At 36.6% G+C, this 23,321-nt stretch overlaps 1 protein-coding gene across 1 annotated transcript; it reads left to right on the plus strand.

Moving 5' to 3' along the window:
* The first annotated feature begins 1,632 nt into the window (after positions 1-1,632).
* On the plus strand, positions 1,633-22,630 carry LOC136822306 (multiple epidermal growth factor-like domains protein 6). The gene is made up of 9 exons (XM_067078542.1): positions 1,633-1,739; positions 7,313-7,447; positions 13,093-13,196; positions 13,767-13,859; positions 15,179-15,304; positions 16,579-17,076; positions 20,611-20,919; positions 21,483-21,791; positions 22,212-22,630. Exons 1-9 carry the CDS (start codon positions 1,651-1,653, stop codon positions 22,523-22,525), a joined length of 1,977 nt encoding a protein of 658 aa, XP_066934643.1. The 5' UTR covers positions 1,633-1,650; the 3' UTR covers positions 22,526-22,630.
* The last annotated feature ends 691 nt before the right edge of the window (positions 22,631-23,321 follow it).

Genomic DNA, 23,321 nt, shown 5'->3' on the forward strand with positions numbered 1-23,321 from the left:
GAAAATTCGCGATGGCACTTAATTTTTCGGCCATTTTCATCATGGACATTCTTATAAAGTGTATTCTTATAAAAAAGCGTGTAGATTAATTAATTTGCAGACTGGGGCAGTCAAACATAATCGTATCACTTTTTATCATTAAACCACCCAAAAGTTTTCTGAGAACAACTCTCGTAGGGGAATTACTTTTCGTCGACTCTTTCAGCATTCTGTCTCAGCAAAGCTTTAGCAACGAAAATGACGAGATGAATCTAAAAATAGTAATAAATCTGAACAAATTTATTCGTTTGTACGGCTTGTAATTCCATCCTCCTTAGCGTTAATTGTTTTTGCACGTTAATTAATTACAATATCAAAAGGAAAGATAAATATAATAACTTTCATGGTTTTCCAATCATTTCGGGATTGGAACTTGCACAAATTTCTAGTTGAAAAAATTATGACGTGTGCAATGTGGAGCGCTATTGACTATTTATTTTCTGAGCAAGCTTCAACCATGAACCTATAAACGACTGGAAATTCATCTCGTAGATTTGATAAAGCCCGAAGGGCTAGATAGAATGCTTTTGCTTTAAAGTGTGCCGAGGTTAGGTAGGAAATCCTACCTAAGTCACGTGACATTACAATAGAATTTCAGCGCTCGACCAATCAGAAGCTTGGCGTGTTTTTTTCGATATTCACTTTTTTTGCCTGTGATGGCTTAAAGCCCGACATCTATCCCTTCGGGCTTTACAAATCTATGATCCATCTCATTTGTATTTTTGTAGAAATCACTGCTAGCATTGTTGCCCCGCCTCGTTCAAAACATAAAATGAAATAATAAATTTTGATGATATACCTCTTGGGAATACCTTGTTAAAAATTTCGACAAAAGTCTCTGTTGTTCTACTCTTCTCAATTCTTTATCTACCAAAGATAACAGAGGCAAAATCATCATCTCAAACTCCGACTAATATTTCTAAATTTTGACTCAAAAGTATGGAATAATTTTAGAGAGTACTAATATGGGATTAAAATTATGATATTCTTATAGCACCGGCATACTATTTTTTTCCAGTCATAAAAGAATTATTGGAGCGACAAAAGTGATTTAAAAGTGCACACGCAGTTGAAATTCTGCATTTCAGTGTTGAAAAATGGGGACATGCTGGAGTTTTTACAAGCTCTTATTTGATATGGTTGGTCGTTAACCAGTAATAAAACAATTTTGTTACTTTTTCTAAAGAACGCGTCATCTCTATCACTTCAAATGACCAATTAGTGAGGTATCTTATAAAAACTCCAGCTCATCCCGAAAAATGTTGGCGAAATACATTGCAAACAAAATTTAAGAATAATTCTTTTGTGAATTACGAGTAATGTTCAAGCTCTGTCAATCCTTTTATTTAGCTAAGTAATTCTAAGAAATAGAATTGTGACGAAATATTGCCAGATTCTTTATAACAAATTGGATAAACAGTCGGCAACGAAGCTCGCTTCAAAGACATAATAGAAGATAGACGTCCAGTCGTTTATATGTTTATGCTTCAACAGAAAGTTTGTTTAAACAAGAAGATTTTAACGACTAGAACGTTACAAGATTATACTTGAAAATTATATTTTTCGCAAAGAAAAGTTTCAACTGTTATAAAACTCACTAGTAGTTTTAAAATGTTTTCGAATTTGACATGGTTTGTTGCAGTTTTAATTTGTTGGAGTTTTGTGGATTGGAAGGTCGATGCTCAGTTAGCTCCTGGAAAGTAAGTTTTACTTGACTGAAAATTTCAAATTTCGAAGGCCAAAACGCATGCAAAATAGTCAATTTCATAATTTTTTTCTCAACTTTTTATTTTAGTTACTTTCAAGATGAGACAGAGCGACCCAGTAATTTTAGATTGGCTTCATGCATAAAAAAATCAAAGAGTTTGATAAATCGTTCAGAGAGAAAGCTACTTCTTCGAACTTTTAAGTTTGATTAAAACTTTTAAGTTTGATTAATTGAAAATTATAGTAAGTATAAGTAGAACGTCTCAAGAATAGGTCGTGCTAATCGCGACGTATTTAAGCAAATTCGTAAACTCGCAGTTCCAGTTCCTAAAGCCTGAAGGGTGGAGGTGCGGATTCTGCCATTATCAAACTAACCCCGGGGGGGGGGGTACTTAGGCAAATGGAGGGTACGGTATGTGCCGCCCTTAAGGGTACCTTTTTTGGACTTCCAAAGTCCCGCTAAGGGTCGGAAAAATCAGAAAATAAAATTTCAGTCCCACTAAGGGTCAGAAAAATAGGAATTTTTACCGAAATTTGGTCAAATTTGTCCCCCTAAGGGTCGTAAAATTTCCAAAATTTTCCTTTGTTTTCTTCTTTTTAGTCCCGGTAAGGGTCCAAAGTTCGAAAGTCGGGCGGCACCCCCCCCCGTCAGCTCGCAACCCTAGTACCCCCCGGAAACTAACTCGCTTTATTACCGAGGAATCGATGCATGTAATAGTTTAGGCGTCAAGGTCGTGACTGCCCCATCTGTCAGTAAGTTCAAGGAAGGACTTGCAATGGAATGGGAAAATAGTTCTGAATATTTAAATATTTACTGTATAAATTTTAATTATAAAAGATCATAAAAGGTCATAGGCTTCAATAGACCTGAGAAATATACTTCTATAAATAAATAAATAAATAAATTATTTCGGATAGAGTTGCGGAATTCGACGAAGACTTCGACGGAATTTCGGGAATTCGGTCCCGGGGGGGTACTACCCTTTCCGACCGACGGGGTGCTCCGCTGAGGTTCGAAAAATGTGGGACTCGTTTTTTCAAAAATTTTGCCGAAATTTGCGAAAAAGTGACCTTGAGTGGGACTGAAGTTCCAAAATGTTCTCAAATTTTCTACTTTCCCCCCAAATTTTCCTAAAAAAACACCCTACGAGGGACTAACTTTTCTACTTTGGTTTTTTTGCTACCCTACCTGGGACCCGTGGAGGTTAAAAGAGGTACCCTGACCAGCGGCGCATCCCCGTAATGTGCAGTCTCAGTGCGTAAAAACGGAATCTAGCAAAAAGATTGCGGAATTGCGGAATCAGGTACCCCCTGAAGGTCAAAAAACTTAACTGAAAGTGGTGCTGAACCGTCTCTACTGCGTTGAAGGTTTTCAGTGCGTTTTAGAAAAGGGAAAAATATTTCTATACCATTGTTTTCTCAAATTATCATCAACATGAAAAATCTGATTGGTTAACAAAGGGATAATCAGATGGTTTAGGATTTTTTACCTGAAGAAACCCTCTGTGGATTTGAGTAAAATCGCCAAGTGTCTAACTATATTCTAAAGTCGAGCTATCACAATCTAAAATTTCTCACATAATGGTTCTTACGTTGAAATTCTATTGTTTTCTTACTAAATGCCAAAAACATATAATTTCAATATCTCAACTTTGGGAAATATTTAGACAAAAATATTTTGAGGTTTTGCAATCAGGACAATAGAAGTATTCCACATGCCAAATATTCCAAAACATCTGATTATCCCTTTAAAAGTGCGTAAATAAATGATGTGTCTCATATTATACCAATACAAGACCGCGTTCAAAAAAAGAGGTCTGGTAAGCAAGAGATCGTATTTTGAACTTTCTTGTTGTATCCTTTGCCGAAATTCATTCCCAGTAATGTTTTCGTTTTTCTCTTAAATCACAAAAAAGTTATAAAATAAGAGTGTTTTAATCTTTTAATGAGCATTCGAGTCATTTTCGAATGTTTTGATGTCGATTTCACCAAAATACAGGAAGTGAAAAGATTCAAACATAGAGAAAGACAAATAGAATGAGAAAGTTTGTTCATAGTTTTCAAGTTGATGATAAACCAGTTATCACACTTTCGACGAAAATTCTGGAACTCGACAAATATATCCCATATTGTACTCTGTACCGTGTGATAACTACGATGGCCCAGATGGCTCAAAACACGCACTTCTAGTTTTCACGCACTTCCAGTTCTTATAAAATTTGTGAACTAGAACTGTCTAGGGTCAATGGCCCAGAATGCTCTAGACAGGAACCCGTCTGCGTATTTTTTTTAAATCTGATGAATACTTGACGGGTCAGAAAAATTACAGTGGGAAATTCGAATTTTGCGCTGTCCTCACTAACTAGAATAAAAACCAAATTTCGGAAGTTGCGCTTTCTTTAAGAAAGTGTGACCAGTGAAACAATAACAGGATTTGATTGGCTTGTTTTCAACCGTTATTAGGATATGGGAAATTCAAACTGTCAGCCCATACCATGCTATATATTTAGCCATCATTATATAGAATAAGAAATCATAGCATGGATCTCCAGGCTAAGAAGGCTCAAGTGACACTGTGCACTTCTGACTTTTTGTCACGGCGGGAAATTTCCAAGCGAGCGGCCCGCGCAATGAAATTTTTTTTGGTCTTTAAAATTAATGTCGAGTTATGCAAAATAAGTTAAAATTTCCGGTTTGTTCATATCAAGAGTTATTGGTTAAAGTTTCCGAGTTAAGTGCGTAAGTGTAAAAATATTGTTATTAAATAAATCAAAGACCAGATTTACAACTCGTCAAACCACAAACGATTTCGCTATTATCATCAACTCATTTATTACAACTCGGTATCTATTTTGCTGACCAGAACGGCTATCTTTCGAGGAGGACTTTTACGTCTCTAAAATATTTTCAGAAGTACGCAGTGTTGTCACAAAAAAACTCGGATGTGCGCAGTGTCTCGTGAGCCTACTGGGCCATGACCCTAGACAGTTCTAGTTCACAAATTCTATAAGAACTGGAAGTGCGTGGTGAGCCTTAGGGGCCATCGTAGATAACTATTACATATTATTTCTAAAAATGATAAAAGGGAAATTTTTGAAATGGTCAGCCCTGTCTTATCTCCATGACTTCTTTACCCGGGAGGGGGGTACTTAGGCAAATGTAGGTACGGTATGTGTTACCCTTAAGGGTACCTTTTTTGGATTTCCAAAGTCCCGCTAAGCGTCGGAAAAATAAGAAAATCAAATTTCAAGGGTCGGAGAAATAGGAAAAATTCAACTTTTTACCCCCAGAAAGATCAAATTTGGTCAAAAATTGGTCAAATTTGTCCCGCTGAGGGTCGTAAAATTCCCAAAATTTTCCTTCGTTTTCTCCTTTTAGTCCTGGTAAAGGTCCAAAGTTCAAAAGTCGGGTAGTACCCCCCCCCCCCGTCAGCTCGCAACCCTAGTACGCCCCCCCCGGCTCCTTTACATAGAAATACACCCTCAAAAATTCGTTCAATGTACTTACAAGGAAAACACAAACTTTTTATTCGGCGATTTCCCGTCAACGTCTTAAACACATTATTCTTTAAAAAGCTCATATAATAATTTTAACTTAGCATAGACTTTCTAATTTGACTTGAACTATAATTCAAAGAGGCTTGCCATAAAGCTTTAAGCATGAACTTTCAGCTATTGTGGTCTAGCATCATTACAATCAACTAATAATAGCTCGATGATTTAATTAATTTCTGTTTGATGACTAACTTTACGTGATATTAAAAAAACTACGCAGCTACTTTAATTTTGAAGACCTTTTAAAAGTTACCTGGAAGAGGGCACTCATAAAAACATGCCAAATACTAAAAAAGTCCCCTAGCCTAAGAATCGAAAGTCCAAAGTGATCTGAATTGAATAAGTGATCTTTAAGTTTAGATTGTGAAAAGATAAACTCTAGACATCCCTGTATCAGTGATCCGGTCAAATCCGCCTTAATGGATAATTTTAACCAACGGTGGAATAGTGAGTAAACCCGTTCAAAACTACTTGAAATTTTCTACCCCAATTAAAACAATGAATTTTATGATCTTACCCCAGACGATAATCGTATTTGGTTTGATAATTCAACCTCAGTCAAAATCGAAAAGGAACCTAAGAAGAATGCTTGAGTGCTAGTGAATTTTTTTCCTTTTCCTCATATAGATTTACTTTTTTCATAGCCGTCCTGATGAATTTCAAAACTTCACCGGGTCACTGAGACAGGGGTGTAACTAGGGAACCATTTAAGTCTCAATGATGCTGGACGAAAAAGGTAGTCTAGCAAGCTAGATGACTAATTCAGATATAGTAGAAATAAAGCAAAAAGTAATTAATGAAGGGAACAATTTTATACAAACTAAATCCCGTAACAATAATCGTATTATCATATAACGCCTATACTACTGTATTACACGCATTATAAACGACTCCAGTCTACGAAAAAGGTGGCTTGTAAGTTTTTAATGCGTTCTCTTCATCTAAGATTATTTTCAAATAAATTTCTATTAGTTGTTGACAGTCAGCACGATAAATATCGACCAAATATTTATCACAGCTTGCATTTCCAAGGAGGCCCATGGAGCCCTAACTGCTCACGGTGCGGTAAGAGGGATTCAGCGTGTCATCCTTGCTTTATAAGCTATCTTTCAAGATCTTTTAGAGAGTGTAACTTACCTTATGAAATCTGAGGTTATTAAAACAAAGTGAAAATTTTTGCTCAACGCAAAACAAAGAGGTTATTATCCTAAAAAGCCTTCAAAAATGCAAAAAAGAAACAAGATTTGTAATAAATGTGACCAGAAACAATTGTTGTTGTTTTTCACTTTCTTAGAAAAAATAGTTTTTTAAAAAAAGTTTCTTAATTTTTCTAGTACGAAAGGACAGTGATCCAAATTTCCAACTTCCCAAGCACGTCTTGTAAACATCAGATCATAAAAAACTAATTGACACGAAAAGTTTTTTTCGCGTTAGTGCAATGCAACATGCTCCATCCCACCAACCTGAAACGATTTCTCGTGTCTCAACCCCACTTTTGTCCCTGGGACAATGAAGCAAAATTAATTCGAATCAATTTTGCTACATTGGTTCCAGGGACAAAAGCAGCGTGTCTTTTGAGTATTTCCCTCACTTTTTGCCCCATGAAACAAAAAAAGAAACCATGGGACATACAATTTTTTTTCTTGTGTTGATGGGATAGAGCATGCTGCATCGCACCAACGCGAAAAAAACTTCTCGTGTCCCCAAGCTTTAAGTGGGTCCATTTCTGGCTAATTTCAGCTTAATTTTAAAAGATGTAACTTTTGGAACATATTTTGGCAACGTTTAGCAAATGACTGCTTTATCATTTAAATTCCATTCGATGATTAACCCAACAAAGTGCATGTTTCACTGCCAAATATGCATGCTGAGTTGTTTGTAAAGTGAGTAGCCGAGGTTGAACCAATTTATAAGGCTAGCATATGAATTAACTGACAAACCACTCGAAATAACACATGGCTTAAAATTTACACTAACACATATAAAGTGCATGATAACTAATCTTATTATAGAGCTAATGTTTGCGCTGCAACAATCAAACAACTTTACTACGTATCTGTCCGAAAGTCGAGAACTGGCTATCAAAATTACCGAACATGCTGCAGAAGAATTTTTGGTATTTGTACAAGCAGGTGCACTCGCTCAAGGTAATCACTATTTCCATTCTCAAAATGTTTTAACAAAAAAATGCCTTTACAAGTTATTTGGTAATTTATTCTGTCAAGAGTAAATAAGAATTTAATTACACGTTTTTTTTTTTTATTAGAACACCTAAAATTTGGCTGAGCCTGAATTAGACTATGCTATAGTCTAAGACGAATCACTATCTAAGAAAAAAGCCCAAAGCCGAAGAAAATTCGCAAACGGGTTTTTTTTGCCGAAAAGAGTTTACAGTCGGTAGAGTTGCCAGTCTTAGACTATACGATTTTGGCGCAAAATACAAAAACAGCCAAAATCGTATGAATTTGAGTTTCTGTATGCGAGGCCAGCCGTGTTTGGTATTCGAAAAAATCAAAACAAAAAGAAAACTGGCGGGAGAGAGAAACTGAGATTCCAAGAAATAATATTTTTCTTTTTGGATACCCTCTCCCTTTTATTCCCTTTATATTTTCTTGCAACTACACCTTTTTTTCTAAGAATAACAAATTTTTATAAACAGTCATTTTTAAATAAGTTTGCAATTCCTTTGCAACGAGAATAAAACTTTATAAAATTCCTTAAAAAACATGAAATCATACAAGTTTTGTTGGTTTGTTTTTTTCGCCTGAGGTTTATAATCCTTATTTTCATTCCTTATATATAAAAAGTCCATTTTAAGAAAATGAAAAGTTCTAGTATCTTCTCCCCACCACCATTGCTCAAAGACAAAATCAAACAGATAAAAATTATTGAAAGTATGAATGCTTGCAATTTGTGACTTTCCTGTTGATCAAAAACAAAAACACAGTGTATGAAAATTCTCATGATAATTTTGGCTCGGAAAGTAAAAATGTTCCAGCTTGTAAATTGTAAAAAGCTTTTGCAGTAGGTTGATCTTGCTTTGATCTGAGCTTGAATTTCTTTTCTACCCAAAAAGTTGTTGAGACGTTGAAAAGAGCATGATTGGAGAATCCATGTTAGGAAATCCCCAGAAATTATAAAGCTTAATGGAAAAATACCAATCAATAAAAACCCTAACGCAGATTTAAAATGACACTAGATTTCTGATATAAAAAAACTGATCATGGGTAATTCAATCATGATAAACAAACGATTCTAAACTGTTCTCCGACAGTACCATATTATAGTCTCGACTTATTCCAGAAGGCTGATGTAAATTTTTCCAAGTCATAATCTCAAAATATACCAGGGCGCCAAGTGAAAAATTGTAAGTCATAATAACATAAGTAAAAATCTCAATTTATACCAGGGTGTCAGTAAAATATTCCAAGTCACAACCTCAAATTGTATCCAGGACGTTATGCATAGGACGTCAAGTGAAATATTCCAAGTCATAATCTCAAATTGTATGAGGACGTCAAGTGAAATATTCCAAGTCATAATCTCAAATTGTACAAAGACGTCAAGTGAAATATTGCAAGTTATAATCTCAACTTATATATACCCAGGACGTCGATTGAAATATTGCAAGTCCTGATCTCAAAAATATACCAGGATGCTGCGCCAAATATTTCGTTTCGGTATCGTGCTCCTGCAAATTACTGACACACATTCTCATTATTTTCCCATGCATCCAATTTCTGATTCTTAGGTGTACCTAAAAAAAATTAGAATAATAATCTGATAATTTTTACAGAGTACCTAAAACTTGAATTTATAACTAGGCAATGAATTTTCTCGACAATTCAAATCAAAATGAGAAATCCCAAATTTTAAGGAAATGCGAAAGTTATCGTACAGTAAAAGCAGTTTTTAAAGTCCAATTTTTCAAAGTTGTCAAAGAACTGCTAACACCAGATGGCGATAACTTTTAAGAGTGGAGATATCTAATGAAACACTGCCTCTGTGATTCATAGGATTCATAAGAAATACACAAAATGACTTACCTTATACAGTCAGGAACAGTCGCCTTATTAGGAGACGCCTCCTGATTAGGAGACGTCTCCTGATTAGGAGACATGTAGGTCGCTTGGGGTCGCTTGATTAGGAGACCCGTCTCCTAATTAGGAGACATAAAAATCTCAATTTTAAGGGCTTTAGGCTTTTCCGCGCATTTTGAAACTAGTTTTAATGGAAAGAGCAGCCTCGAATTGGTAAAGTTTTAAAAAAATTATCAAAATTTCTCGGTGCAATCGATCACAATCCTAATATAAAGCACTACAAGGAAGCCCCTCTTGATTTTTTTCATGTCCGCCATTTTTCTTTTTGAGACGCTTTTGTTCAGAAGACAGATTCTTACTTCTGATTGGTTCTTATGGATTATTAGAATTGTGATTGATTCCACCGGTGGATTTTTCTGAAAATCACCATATGGAATCAATTTTTTGTGCTCTTTCCATTGGGAGCAATCAAATCATGCGCAGTTTGCTCGTTCACGAGATAATTACACCCGTCTCCTGATTAGGAGACGTGAACCTCCTGATTAGGAGACGGGTCTCCTAATCAGGAGGCGTCTCCTAATAAGGCGACTGTTCCTGACTGTTATAGTTTCTGTGTCTTTTTGCTGTAGACTTCAGTTGAAAAATCATTTTGAAAACAGCTTCTAAAGAAGCATACTTGAGGAAAGAGTACTCCCTAAACTAAGTTATCTTGTAGTCTCAATAAAACAAATGAACCAAGAAGAAAAAATCCATAATGAGCTGGATTTTCACAGAAAAACCACAGCCATCTTGTCTTGTGTCTTCTTCCACCATCCACCAGCGTGTTTTTGATCGTTTGAACCAAGCTCGGCCTTTAAACTTAGGCGGTTTTCACCACGGATCGACTAACCAGTCTCACTGGTTAGTCCAAGCAAAACCGCAAAATCTTTTTTATGCCAAAGAGTTATCGTCCGTTTCTTCGAAATTCTCCCGCCGATTTTTTTCCGTATACCGCCATAACGCCATCCGCCATATTTTCCCGCCTTTACTATTACTGTAACGGACGATAACATCGTCTAAGCCTGAATGTGCTTATTTTTTTAGCAATTTTCAGCCTAAAATGTTCTTAAATGCGTTCTTAATTTTTCAGACTACTCTAAATCGACAATATCATGCAAAATATAAAGAGCACTTTAAGATCGGTAAAATTTGGACAATAAATATTGAAAAATTCACTATGATCAGAGACCTTAACACTTAGGACCTTAGGATCTCAGGATCTAAAAACTCAAAATTATTTCAATAAGGCTGAGAAAATAGCCTGAAAGCCACTTAAACCTTCTCAAATCGAAAAAATCCAAATAAAAAAAAGTGGAAGTACTGAAATCACTAATAAATCGCTTTAAATTCTAAATAACGTTAAAATACCCAAAATTGTCAAATTGGGAAAATGAAGAAAAATTTTGCGGATTTTCGAACTTTTTACATCATCGTTACATTTTCGTGTCATCAGCAAAGAGAAATGCATCCGAAACTGCTTTATCTGGCAAATCGTTGATGTAAATGACAAATAGCAGAGGTTAAAGTACACTTCCTTGAGGAATCCCACTTACGACAGGGTTAGTTGTTGATTTGGCAGAGTTGACTTTCACCAGCTGCTTGCGATCTGACAAAAACGATGTTATCCAGTTTAGTAGACTTCCACCTACCCCGTAACATTCCAGTTTTTTCTTTAACCTCCTGTGAGGGACGGTGTCAAACGCTTTTGCAAAATCAAAATAGATGCAATCGACAACTTGCCTTCTGCCATTGTTTCACAACATTGGTCAAAGTAGTAAAGAAGTTGAGTGACTGTTGATCGCTTACCAATAAAACCGTACTGTTTTTCAGATAAAAGATTTTTTTCCACAAGATGATCCATGATTGCTTTTCGTAGCACTGACTCCATCATTTTGCATACTATAGATGTTAAACTAACTGGACGGTAGTTTATGGATAGGTTGTGAGCACCCTTGTTCTTGTAGATTGGCGTGACATGCGCCATCTTCCAGTCCTCAGGTAATACGCTCTCTTCTAATGCATGTTTTGATCATGATTATCTTCAGCGGTTCTGCAACGAAGTCAACTAGTTCCTTCAGCATCAACGGATGTATCTCATCTGGTCCAAATGATTTGCTGGGGTCAAGCTGCTTGATCTGTCTTATTATTGTTTCTAGAGAAATTTCAGGAATATCGATCATCGTATCTGTTCTTTTATCAAATGAAGGTAATTGTCCGTCTGGCTCATTCGTAAATACACCACAAAATTGCTTTTGTAGGATATTTGCCTTTTCTATGTCTTCATGCTTCAATGATTTTTTGTTGTCCTCCGACTCCAGAAGAGATGCAACTCGGCTTGTCGACTTCAATTGATTTCTTACATGCGACCAAAATCGCTTCGGGTTATTCTTTGCCGATCTGCTAATTTCTCGTTCATGGTTTCTACGCGTGCGTCTCATTATACTGTTGACTCGGTTTCGCGCCGAAACATATTTTTGCTTTATTGAACTCCTTGTCAGCACCCGAAGAATTAATCCACTTCCTATGTAGGCGATCTTTTATCCTGATTTCATTTCGAATATCTTCCCCTATCGGTATGTTTCCTTTTTTCTTCTAGAAGGAATTTCCAACTTCTTTTAGCGGGACGAATCGGCTCTTTAGATCGTTTAGATCAGTTTTGAACTGTTCCCAGAGCTCACATACTGTCTTTCCGTTTGATGTCGCGATAAAGTCTTGCGTCCAATTAGCTGCTTGAAGAAAGCGTCGCATTTCCTGGAAGTTAGCTGAATTGTAGGAATACCTTTGGCAACTTGGTTTCTGCTCAGCACAACACTTGAAGTCAAAGACAAGTACACTGTGGTCACCTTTTCCAAGTGGACTAAGATATTTGAGATTGTTGACTTGGTTATATTCACTGGTTAGAATGAGGTCTACTAGAGACGGACCGTCTGTTCCTCACATCTCGTCGGCTATTTGACGTATTGGTAAAGAAATGAATCTCGTAGTGCATCCAAGAATTTTTCTTCTTTACTGTTTTCAATATGGGGGGTTGTCCAGTTTTCCCAATTTATTGTTGGCAGATTAAAATTTCCAACTATACATTTGTGTGAATATCTCTTGTATTGACTCAATGACTTCAACAGGCTGTTCAACATAGAATTGTTTTCGTGCGAGTTAGCTTGCTTCGTAGGGCTTCTGTATATACACGCAAATACAAGTTTGTCTTTCTTTGCTAGACGAATCTCGATAATACAGGTTTCTTCGAATTCAACAGGACTTTCGATCTTATCATTACATCAGTAATCAATTTGACGGCAGATTAATTTAGCGAATAGCCATGTATATTGATACATTCTGCTAGACATTAATATGGTAATATTTGCTCTTCATCTTTGATTCTTTCTACAGTGATTAGATTGAAACATGTGTGATAAAATTTATTTACTTGGTCATCAGAGGTTGATATGTTCTTTTAAAACTCAACCTCTGATACTCAGGGTACGGGAAATTAGCTTTAAAAACTGCCTAAATGCCTAAAATAATAGGAATTCGGGATCGAATAAAAAATCGAATTTGGTGGGGACTTATTCGAGTTCAAATAACTACTAGAGATTTCTTATAAATGAAAAAAAAGACAACAACTTTATTTCTAGCGACCGTAGCGCAGTGGTAGAGCAGCTTCGGGTTGCTTCCGACTTCGGTCGCAGACTTTATTTCTACATTTCTTTTTGTAGACAAATTACAGTATATTACACAGCTGCCGAAGCACGTTACAAACAGGGCTATCGATATAACTGTTGTTCTGGATGGGCGAGACAAGGAGATAGCTGTGCGACACGTGAGTTCTTCCCCTCATCTTACACTAAATCCGGACATCCCTCAATGAAAGGAGATTCGTGATGTTCTTTGCACCCTTGTCTCACAGGCCCGGTGAAACTTTTTTTACAGCAGCAATAAAATTTCGATTGAAATCTTAATGGGAATAAAAATTCTATTGTTCCAAGGGTAAAAAATCCAGTGGGGATGGTTTTGGAGTGCAATTTCTAAACAATGAACTTCGAATGAGATGAAATCAAAGTTTGAGATTCTAGGGTATTTGTTCCACCGGAGACGAAATTTTTGCTAAATTTTCTAGCGGGTCTGTGACACAGGGGTGTTCCTTTGAAGGATTTTGATTTAATAGTGTCCTTTTTCGAATAACGAAAAGAGTTCGAGCAAGCCTTACCCAGCTGGCACACAACGTTTTTTCGACGTTTATCTAACGTTCACAACGTCCATATAACGTTAAACGAACGTTGAAACAACGTCGTGTGCTAGCTGGGAACTCTTGAGGATGTCCAGATAATGGAAGTATTTAAACTGGAAGCCTCAAAGAAACAAGGAGAATAAGTTTTTTTTCTTCTTTTAGCGATTTGCAACCCTGGTTGTGTGAATGGACATTGTTCAAGACCTGGTGTTTGCACGTGTAAATCAGGCTATAATGGAAACAGATGCGGAAAAGGTCAACTTTTATTTCTCCACTCTTCACATAGATTTTATTACAATTCATGATATTCATTACGTAATCTTTTCTACAGGAACACCTCTGTTTTTGCCAGTAGAGGCAATTTTAGACAATTTTTCTTAGCTTAAATTTGCCACTACTGGCAAAAACCTGATTCTTTCTGTTAAAAACATTACGTCATGAATTAATTACAAAATTACAGCTATCAACACACTCCTGAATAGCACAGTATTAGAAGGAATATGTCTACTCACTGAAAATCGATCAATAGTTCATAAGATCATCTTTAATATTTAATGCACGGATTACCACAAATCTTTTGAAAGACTCTTAACGGGGTCCACACTAGGAAAGACATTGATATGAGAATCTCTCACTTCGTTTTTAGCTGAAACCCATGGGGCTCTATAATTTTATGTCTGGCAGGGTCTAGATTTCGTCCTTTAGGTTCCAAATTTCGTGGAAATTCCTCTTCAGCCGAACTGCCTTTGGCTGAGCACAATAAATACACCCCCTTCTCACAGACCAACTGGGAACCCTTCCCAATGGAAAATTTTGCCAAAATATCGTCCCCAGTGGAAAAGTGTACTCTATTTTTTGTCCCCGCTGAAAATAATCAGATAAGCGAATCCCTACTTCAAAATATTGTGCTATTTTTTCCATCCACACTGAATTTTCTTGCTAGAAAACAATGAAATTAAAATCTCCAGCCATAAAAAACATGGGAATATCGACCCCCATCGAGTTTTCTTCCGTTATTTTTACCCCCACTGGCTGATAAAATCCCACCGGGTCTGTGAGAAGGGGGTGTATAAATGCAATACACTTTCTCCTTCTACTAAAATTTCTAAGCCTTTATAATGGGATCATTACCCAAACACTGGGCGAAATAAAAGATTTCCAATCCTGGAAACATCTTTGAAATATGATACATTCCAAATTTCTAAATCTGAAACATCATATTTCAAAACATTTCCAACTTTTGGAAATATGATATGATATATGTATTTTAGACGGTTGAATTGTAACTTCCTAAAACAATAATAGCGAGTTTATGTATTTGCACTTTTGGGGACGGTAGAGTGACTGAAGCGATTTGGAAAAACCCGCAGTTCTGACCCGCAAAATACTGGACGATAAAAGTGCTGATTTACCGTCATCCTCAGCTGGTCATGATCTAGTCAAATTAGAACCTTACCGTCTCCGTCGCTGAAAAACACACATACATAAACTTGGTAATCTCTCTTTCCTGACAGATTTGCATAACACTCTTTGGTCAGAAAATTAAACTTTACATCCATTTTATCATTATTCAGACATAAACGAATGCAGCAGTAAAGCATTGAACGGATGTCAGCACAAATGTTTGAATAACATGGGATCGTTCACGTGTGCTTGTAATAAAGGATATAAATTGCTTCCTGATGGAAAGAGTTGTCAAGGTACGTCTCCGACGCAGATTTTTTTTCCGTCAGCGGACGCAGACCTGAATTAGCGGTCGCAGACCTGATTTAGCGGCCAAAGACCTGAATTAACGGCCGAAGACCTGAATTAACGGCCGAAGACCTAATTTAGCATGTCACCGGCCGAATACCTGATAGATAAGTTAGGGTCATTTAAAGTAGCTTGAACCACTCGGCAAAGCATCAGTTGCGATGGTCTAGTGGCTCGTGCAGTGGTATCGAAGACGAAAGATGGGTAGTTCGAGACGATTTATTGGCATTAATTTGCATTCTTTTTTAAAATGTTTTAATTTAAATTTGTTTTCAATATTATTTTCCATTGAAACATCATATTAAAATCTTGATTGAATTTATTAAAAAGATTTATAACAAATTTCTGCAATTCATTTCCTTCAGGTCTTCGGCCTTTAAAAATGTATTCGACCACTGCATCAAGTCTTCGGTTTTTAAGGGCTCTGTCCATAGTGAATTTTTCATAATTGTCGTGTATAAATTGTGTTTTTCTGACTGATGTAACCAACAAAACTATGGCATGTTACTTTTTCTGCTAGGCTGACGGAAAAAAAAAATTTTCAGCAGAAAATTATTTTAGAAAAGTATTTTATGTGAATAGTTCAGTTATTACCGGTCTGGCTGATTATTAATTGAGCATTAACTAAGGAGGAGAACCTCAGTTGGTTCGAACTCCCATTCCTTACTTATCCGATCGGCTATCACTCTGTAAAATCGTTCAAAATTGTATTTTTAAAGTGTATCCATATATAATTGGCAGTGGAAACAAGAATGCCTGTAACTTTCGATAGTCCGATATAATTTTGAAATTCCTTTTTGCTTATTTTAGAGAATCAAAAGCGCTATATTTGAGTGTATTTTTGGTTGAAAAATTCGCGATTTTTAGCGGTTAAATTTGCGATTGCAAAAATTGAGCTTTTTTTCTACGTATGCTACAACGTTCATTTTTACACTAGTGGTAGTTCAACCTTAGAACCTTAGGTTAAGAAGGTTGTCAAATTTCAAGGCAAACGAAAAAGTTCTTCGGAAGATATGGGACCCGAAATACTCCTTGGTAGCACTTTTCTGTGAAACATCAAATCTCAAAATTTTTAATAAAAACGGACAACACTGGATACACTTTAATTTACATCATTCTTGAGATTTTACGAACGAGATTTCCGAAGAGACTGATTGAAATGATTTCACTTGCGGTTTATCCTTCTCAACAGTTCTGTCATTCCAGTATGGCTTATTTTAAGATATCAACGAATGTTCAACATTAAACGGAGGGTGTAATCAAACCTGCACCAATCAGCCAGGGAGTTTCCAATGCTCTTGCAGAAGTGGATTTCAACTTTCATCTGATGGCAAAACATGCGAAGATACCAACGAATGTTCAACATTGAACGGAGGATGTAATCAAATCTGCACCAATGAACCAGGGAGTTTCCAATGCTCTTGTAGAAATGGCTTTCAAATTTCATCTGATGGCAAAACATGCGAAGATACCAACGAATGTTCAACATTAAACGGAGGGTGTAATCAAACCTGCACCAATAAGCCAGGGAGCTTCCAATGCTCTTGTAGAAATGGCTTTCAACTTGCATCTGATGGCAAAACATGCAAAGATGTCAATGAATGTTCGGAACAAAAACCTTGTGACAACACCAATGGGGTTTGCAAGAACACTGTCGGCAGTTACCGATGTTCCTGTAAGATCGGATATGAATTGTTAGCAGACAAAACGACATGCAGAGGTGAATGTCCTTTTTTTTCTTTTATCAGTATAAACTTTTTCTGTCGTCTGAAAAGTATGAAATTATACTTTTCTAACAATTTCCCATCCACTCATTTATGCTAAATTAAAGATTGGAGACATACAATGAACCCTGATTTTCAGAGTATTACTCCCAAATAGAACCCTTTTTATCCGGCAGTAGTACTCTAAAGTCAGGACTCATTGGGCTGTTCCATTAAAAAACATACAGGTCAAAAAAGTTTTTTTCAAGTCAAAAAAATATATTAAAGATGTGTAGATACCCCCTGGAAAATGGTAAAATTTTCAAAATTAGCCTTGGCAAAGATTCTTTTCATACCTTAAAGTCGAACTTAAAGTGAGAGTGGACAAACTTAAATCAGTCTTGTATCCCTTGAAAATTTTAGAATAACTTTTTACCCTCTTGGAAAAATGGAAAAAGGGGGTTTATTCGAGGGGGCGTTTATTCGGAGTAATACGGTGTGTTGTACTCAACGTAGAATTTGTTTTGTTTTTGTCTATTTCGTTTCCCTGTGGCCGGGTAGCTCAGTCAAGCATTCACCTTACAATCCAAGGTTTGTGGGTTTGATTCCCGGTCACCGCCAACTCAGCGGATGAGTAGCTTAGATTGGGTAATCTGATTTAGGCGGTAAGTTAGTGGGAGCTGAGAGTAGGTGTGGCGCTCCACCTTAGCATCCGATTTCCTAGGTCTAGCGCAAATAGAAAAGAAGATAGACTCCCTCACTCCCGGCTCCGCCGACAGCCACCAGATGAATATATTACTACTTACTTCCCTGTTGGAAAGGTTCTAATGTTATTTTTTCGTCGAGGATAGTTCTTTTCCATGCAACCATCAAACAAGGAAATTCTTACTGACGTCTAAACACATTTTTTACGTGATATTTCTGTTGTTCTGTTATCCTAATAGTAAATATTTTCCTAGCTAATTTGTTGGCGTTTATCGCTAAGTGGTTTTTTATTTTGATAAACCCAGGGCGATTACGAGGGATTAAACATCGAGCACGTTTTTAGTGTTGTTTATATCACGTCTTATGATTACCAAAGAAAGGCCAGTATAGTTTGTTCATGATCGGTCTATGGGCTGAAGTTCAAATCATCTTTCGAAGTGGTCATCCTTTTCAAAGGAATGAGCAAAATTTGGCTTTTTAGCCGACAGACCCTAAAATATTGACTATTATCTTTCCATTCTTCAGACGTGTTGCAGACTAGCTTGCTTCTTGCATAAATGAGCAACAAACTTTTGATTTGAATCATTATTCGATAAAAGGTTTATGAATAGGTTGAGATGTTTCAAATACAAAGATTTATTTTTTTTGGTCTCGTTTCCCTTATTGGTATGTAAGCATTTTAGACCTTTTTGTGAATGTTTATGCTGGCAAAGACTTCTTAACAACATGGAAAACTTTTAAAACTTATAACCTCAAATAAAATATCAGATTAGTTCAACTTTTTAGCCTATTGAAGCCTTATTAATCAAAAGACAATAGTGTCAAACAATTATTAGTCTGTTTATTGGTCAGTCAGGGTATTTTTGCCTACGCGTGGAAAAACGCGAGGGAGTTTTATCTTCCAGATTGTTAGCTTATCAAAGATTAGACTCAATAATAACGATGATAGATGGAACCAGAGATTTAGAAGGAACCGCGTTGAGAGACGAATTAGATATTAACGGGTGTATTTTTGAAGAAAAAAATACACCTTTTCGACCGTAGCCGCCAATTAGCGCGCGGGGATTTTTTTCCCTCTAAACTCGATCCAATCCCTTTTTGAAACTTTTTTCTATCGTCTAAAGGAGTGAAAAAAAGACTGGGACGGTTTTAGGTTGCTAAAACGGACTAAAAAAATCCCGCGCGGCAATTGGTAGCTACGATCGAGAAGGTGTATTGCTGGTTGATTAGACAAGCAAGCATCTGCCTTCCCTTCGCAAAGAAAGCACGGGCAAATAGTTCTTAAAGGAAACCCAGCTGGCAGGCACACAACGTTTTTTCGACGTTTATTTAACGTTCACAACGTCCATATAACGTTAGATGAACGTCGAAACAAAGTTGTGTGCCAGCTGGGATAAATTGCCGTGAGAGAGCCGTTATGAAAGTGAGGTGCGTTGCACGGACTTTCCTGGACTAACGGTAAAACTTTAAATAAACCGTTAAAACCGTTAATAACAGAATCTCTACAAAACCTATCTTAATCTAATGGACCTTTGTCGACTCGTCGTAAAACGATAGAAAACCCGAAAAAGGTCATTTTCATGAAAATTAAGCCATACAGATTTTTTTCCCGCCACACTGGAAAAGCCAAATTTCTAATTTCTATACTGTACAATACTGTACAAAGCACTGTTAATCTTTTTCAACTTGATTTTCTGCATCAAATTTGAAAGGTAAAGAGGATAAGGAGGACTCATTCACTCATCCCACGAACAATTATTGAGCACATTTTTGTGCACTATCTTCCGCTAATGAAGCACTTTTTCATAAGAACAAACTATATAATAATATAATGCTTCGAACATTTCAAGGTTTTTGCGAACTATTGGGAAAACGGGCAAAAATTCTCACAAAATGCGGAAAATAAGAAAATGTTAAGAACATTTTAGAGCCTGAAGGTTTAATTTGGAAAAATTAAGAACATCCGGAGGCATCAAAAATTCTAGATTCTGGTTCTTATGAAAAAAAAACGTGTAAGTTAGCATTTTCCACCTCATTTTCCTGTCCAAAATGATCAAAGAGTAGGACGTAATTACATGATAATTGTGGGGGAGTTTTTAGACGGTCTTATCTTTCTGATCTTAAATGATACGTTGCGAATGAGATACGGTTTCATTTTTGTAGGTCTTTGGGCTGTGATCAAAATCTTCTTTCGTAATGACTTGATATAAAGATGAAATATCGAATTATTGATTCGATTGCCTACAGACCGCAATAATATTGACTTTTACGTTTCTATCTCTAACCCACTTTGTAGACTAGTCAAATAATTGAATAAAAGCGCAGGAAATTTCAAATTTCGAAAGCTCTTTTCTTCAGAAGTTCAAAAGAAACGGTCACCGAGATGTTTATGATGAAAGGGCTTGTTATTTTTGGTCTTCTTGGACTTTTTGGTAATCTTTTTTTATTTATTTGATGGTCAGAGCTAATAAAAGACAACATCGTCTTAAATCTTTCTCTAGCAAGAAAAAGTGAAGCCTTAATATTTGAAATGACGCTTTTGAAATGACGGATTGAATCTATCTAGCGCTTTTATTTGTTTCACGCGACATATTTTTCGAAATCTTGACTTTACTTAGCCCCACGCGGAACTCGCGTTTCGGATTGGAAATAAGTGACTTCGAGAGTGACTTGATTTCCTTTCCAGAGTTATTCCTGGCTTTAAACTCAATGGTTGTATTCACACAAATATTACCTTAAAGCTACCTGTAGAATGCCATAGGCAGCTACTACCATAATGGTTCATTCAAGCAGGATATCAAGTTAGGGTTATCACAATAATTCCTGACGAATTTTTTCCCTTTCAGCGCATGCACATGGCTGCGAGATCACCATTCTAAGCGTGGATCACACCTTCGGAGCAAGTTATATCGGACAATACTTCAATTTCGATCGAACCAAAATACGTGACCTCGGACCAGGAAAAGAATTGAAATTTCTTGCCTACAACCCACGGACCTCTTTGATCGGTGAAGTCGTTGTTTGGGGCCAGCCAAATGGTGGTTCTCTCGGAGATGCTCATGGCCGATTTAACAGTCGAAATGTGGCCCCAAAACCTGGACAGTGGAAGGTTGGGGACAAGTTTGTTCCAATTGATGATTCGTACTGTGCTAAAGGTAATACTTAGAAAGAACTTTAGAAAGCTCAAAAAATTTGAATTAAAATCTCTGCCGTTGGAATTGCATGTATTAAGATTGTTGCCAAATACAATAGCTACAAAACTTTGAGTTCATTTTAAGCAAGTCTGCTTTTAAACTGGTATTTCAAACGGATTAAATTTTCGCTAAATTCGATTTCCCGTTTTTCGCGAACTTTCATCATTTTAACGAAAGCAAATGCCGTGAATTTGCGTGAAATCCATTGACTCAAGAAATCGAGTCCTTGTAGTCCTCAGATTTTCAGCGTAACTGGCACTATAGATTTGCTACTTTGGATGTTTTCTGAGTCACTTTTCAACTAGTTTTTTGGCAGATGTTTACACTCATTATAAGATGCTTTTGTTTATAGAGTTACCATGACTGTTTCAATCAAACAAATACCGTGGAATTGGAGAAATCGTTTATATCCGCCGTAAACGCGTCCATCAGAATGATAAATAGCGTGGGGGGGGGGGTAGATAAGTGCTGGATTCGAGGGTGGTAAATTTTCGTCATTGACCTCTTTTTCCTTTCTTTCACAGAGAAATGCGAAAGCTGCAGAATTCCAGTCTTAAGTGTAGATCACAAATTCGGAGCTTCTTATGTTGGACAATATTTCAATTTCGACCGAAAGCTCGTCAATGGTCTTGCTGTTGGTCAAGAATTGAAATTCTTAGCTTATAATCCGCGGACCTCCTTAATCGGCGAAGTCGTAATTTGGGGCCAGTCAAACGGAGGGAGCGTAGGAGACGCACATGGGCGGTTTAACCATAAAAATGTGGCGCCACAACCGGGCCAATGGAAAACTGGAGATGTGTTTGTGCCAGTCGACGGATCGTTTTGCGCAAGAGGTAAAATATTTTAAGAATACCAGTTTTTGTCAATTAAGCTAATAGAGGGCTAATAGAGCTAATATAGGGGGCCAAAAATTTTTAGACATTTTTTATAACAAGATTTTTCCTGAAATGGCCTGAAGGATTTCAAAAATCGACCTTTTCATAAATTATTTTGAGTGCAACAGCTCCCTCGTTTTGAAACTATTACTAAGGTTCTTAAATCGAGTGTTCAAATCTTATCATCGTTATTAGAGCGAACTTAAACTCCTCCGGGAATCAATTACGTAAGCGTTATTTGTGATACAATTTATGAAAACCGAATTTTAAAGATGAAGATGAAGAACATTCTTAATAAAGTTTCGATTATTCCTCATGAAGTTTCAATTGATAAGTAAATAGACAGTAACTCCAACTTTTAACATTTTTTCTCTATAGTACCCCGCAAGACATGTGAGATCTCCATTCTGAGCGTGGACCACGCATTTGGTCCCAGTCACACTGGCCAATATTTCAACTTCAACCGACAACACGTCCACAACTTGGGTGCTGGTCAAACTTTGAAATTCTTAGCGTATAACCTAAGAACATCGAAGATTGGTGAAGTTGTCGTGTGGGGGAGTTCCAATGGAGGATCTATCGGTGATTCTCATGGAAGATTCAACTCCAAGAAGGTTGCACCTGCTCCAGGTCAATGGAAGACTGGAGATAAACTAGTCCCTGTGGATGCTTCAGTCTGTAAACAAGTTTGAAAAGATTGTATAACCTGTGTCAAAATGTCAAATTTTCTAAATTTTTGTTATATTCCGATTGTATAACCGTTATCTAACTTGAGAAAATTAATGCAACAAAGTAAAGACCGTCTCACAATTTTCTGACTCAAACCCTTTGGTGTTTTTTTTAAGCAAGAACAATTTTAGTATATTCAAACTGTAAGTTTCCTCTAACTTACTAAATAGTGGCAATTTGAAAATGGGACAAATGTATTAGTCGAAATAAGCTTATTTCGAGTGTTCCTTCGAATAGTTTTTCAAAATTTGAGCCTGTATCGTGTAACTCGAGTGTTTTATCCAAAAGAACAAATCGATCGATGTTAAGTCTCGTTTTTATGAAAAAAAAATCTCGTTCTCAAACTCAGAAGCTTTGGTTCATTTAAGTCAGTAAAAATTGGAAACCGTATTCATGATATTCATGACGTAATGTTTTCTACGGAAATACCCCGGTTTTAACCAGTAGTGGCAAATTTAAACTAGGCAAAAGTTGGATAAAATTTGCCACTACTGGCAAAAACCGGGGTCTTTCCGTAGAAAACATTACGTCATGAATTTGAATTTATAACAATTTTGTATCAAAAATTTTCCATCTTATCGACCATCAAGAACATGGTTATTATGTATTCCAAACCCGCCCTCTTTTATTTCCAACCACCCAAGTTATTCTACCTCCTTCCATTCTTGATATTTAAGACGTAATCTTATACGGAAACACCCGAAAAACACCGGGCATTTGCCACCAAATTTGAATTTAAATAGTAGAACTGGTTGCAAA

This window comes from Clytia hemisphaerica, unplaced genomic scaffold (assembly GCF_902728285.1).
Source record: "Clytia hemisphaerica strain Z4C2 unplaced genomic scaffold, Clytia hemisphaerica genome assembly, whole genome shotgun sequence".
Lineage (NCBI taxonomy): Eukaryota > Metazoa > Cnidaria > Hydrozoa > Leptothecata > Clytiidae > Clytia > Clytia hemisphaerica.

What these genes read in the sequence shown, in the direction of transcription:
- LOC136822306 (XM_067078542.1), top strand. Translation starts at nt 1,651, where the DNA reads ATGTTTTCGAATTTGACATGGTTTGTTGCAGTTTTAATTTGTTGGAGT. An exon ending in AGCAGGTGCACTCGCTCAAG is followed by an intron (nt 7,448 to 13,092) that starts GTAATCACTATT and finishes TTCTTTTTGTAG; the next exon opens with ACAAATTACAGTATATTACA. An exon ending in AGGAGATAGCTGTGCGACAC is followed by an intron (nt 13,197 to 13,766) that starts GTGAGTTCTTCC and finishes TTCTTCTTTTAG; the next exon opens with CGATTTGCAACCCTGGTTGT.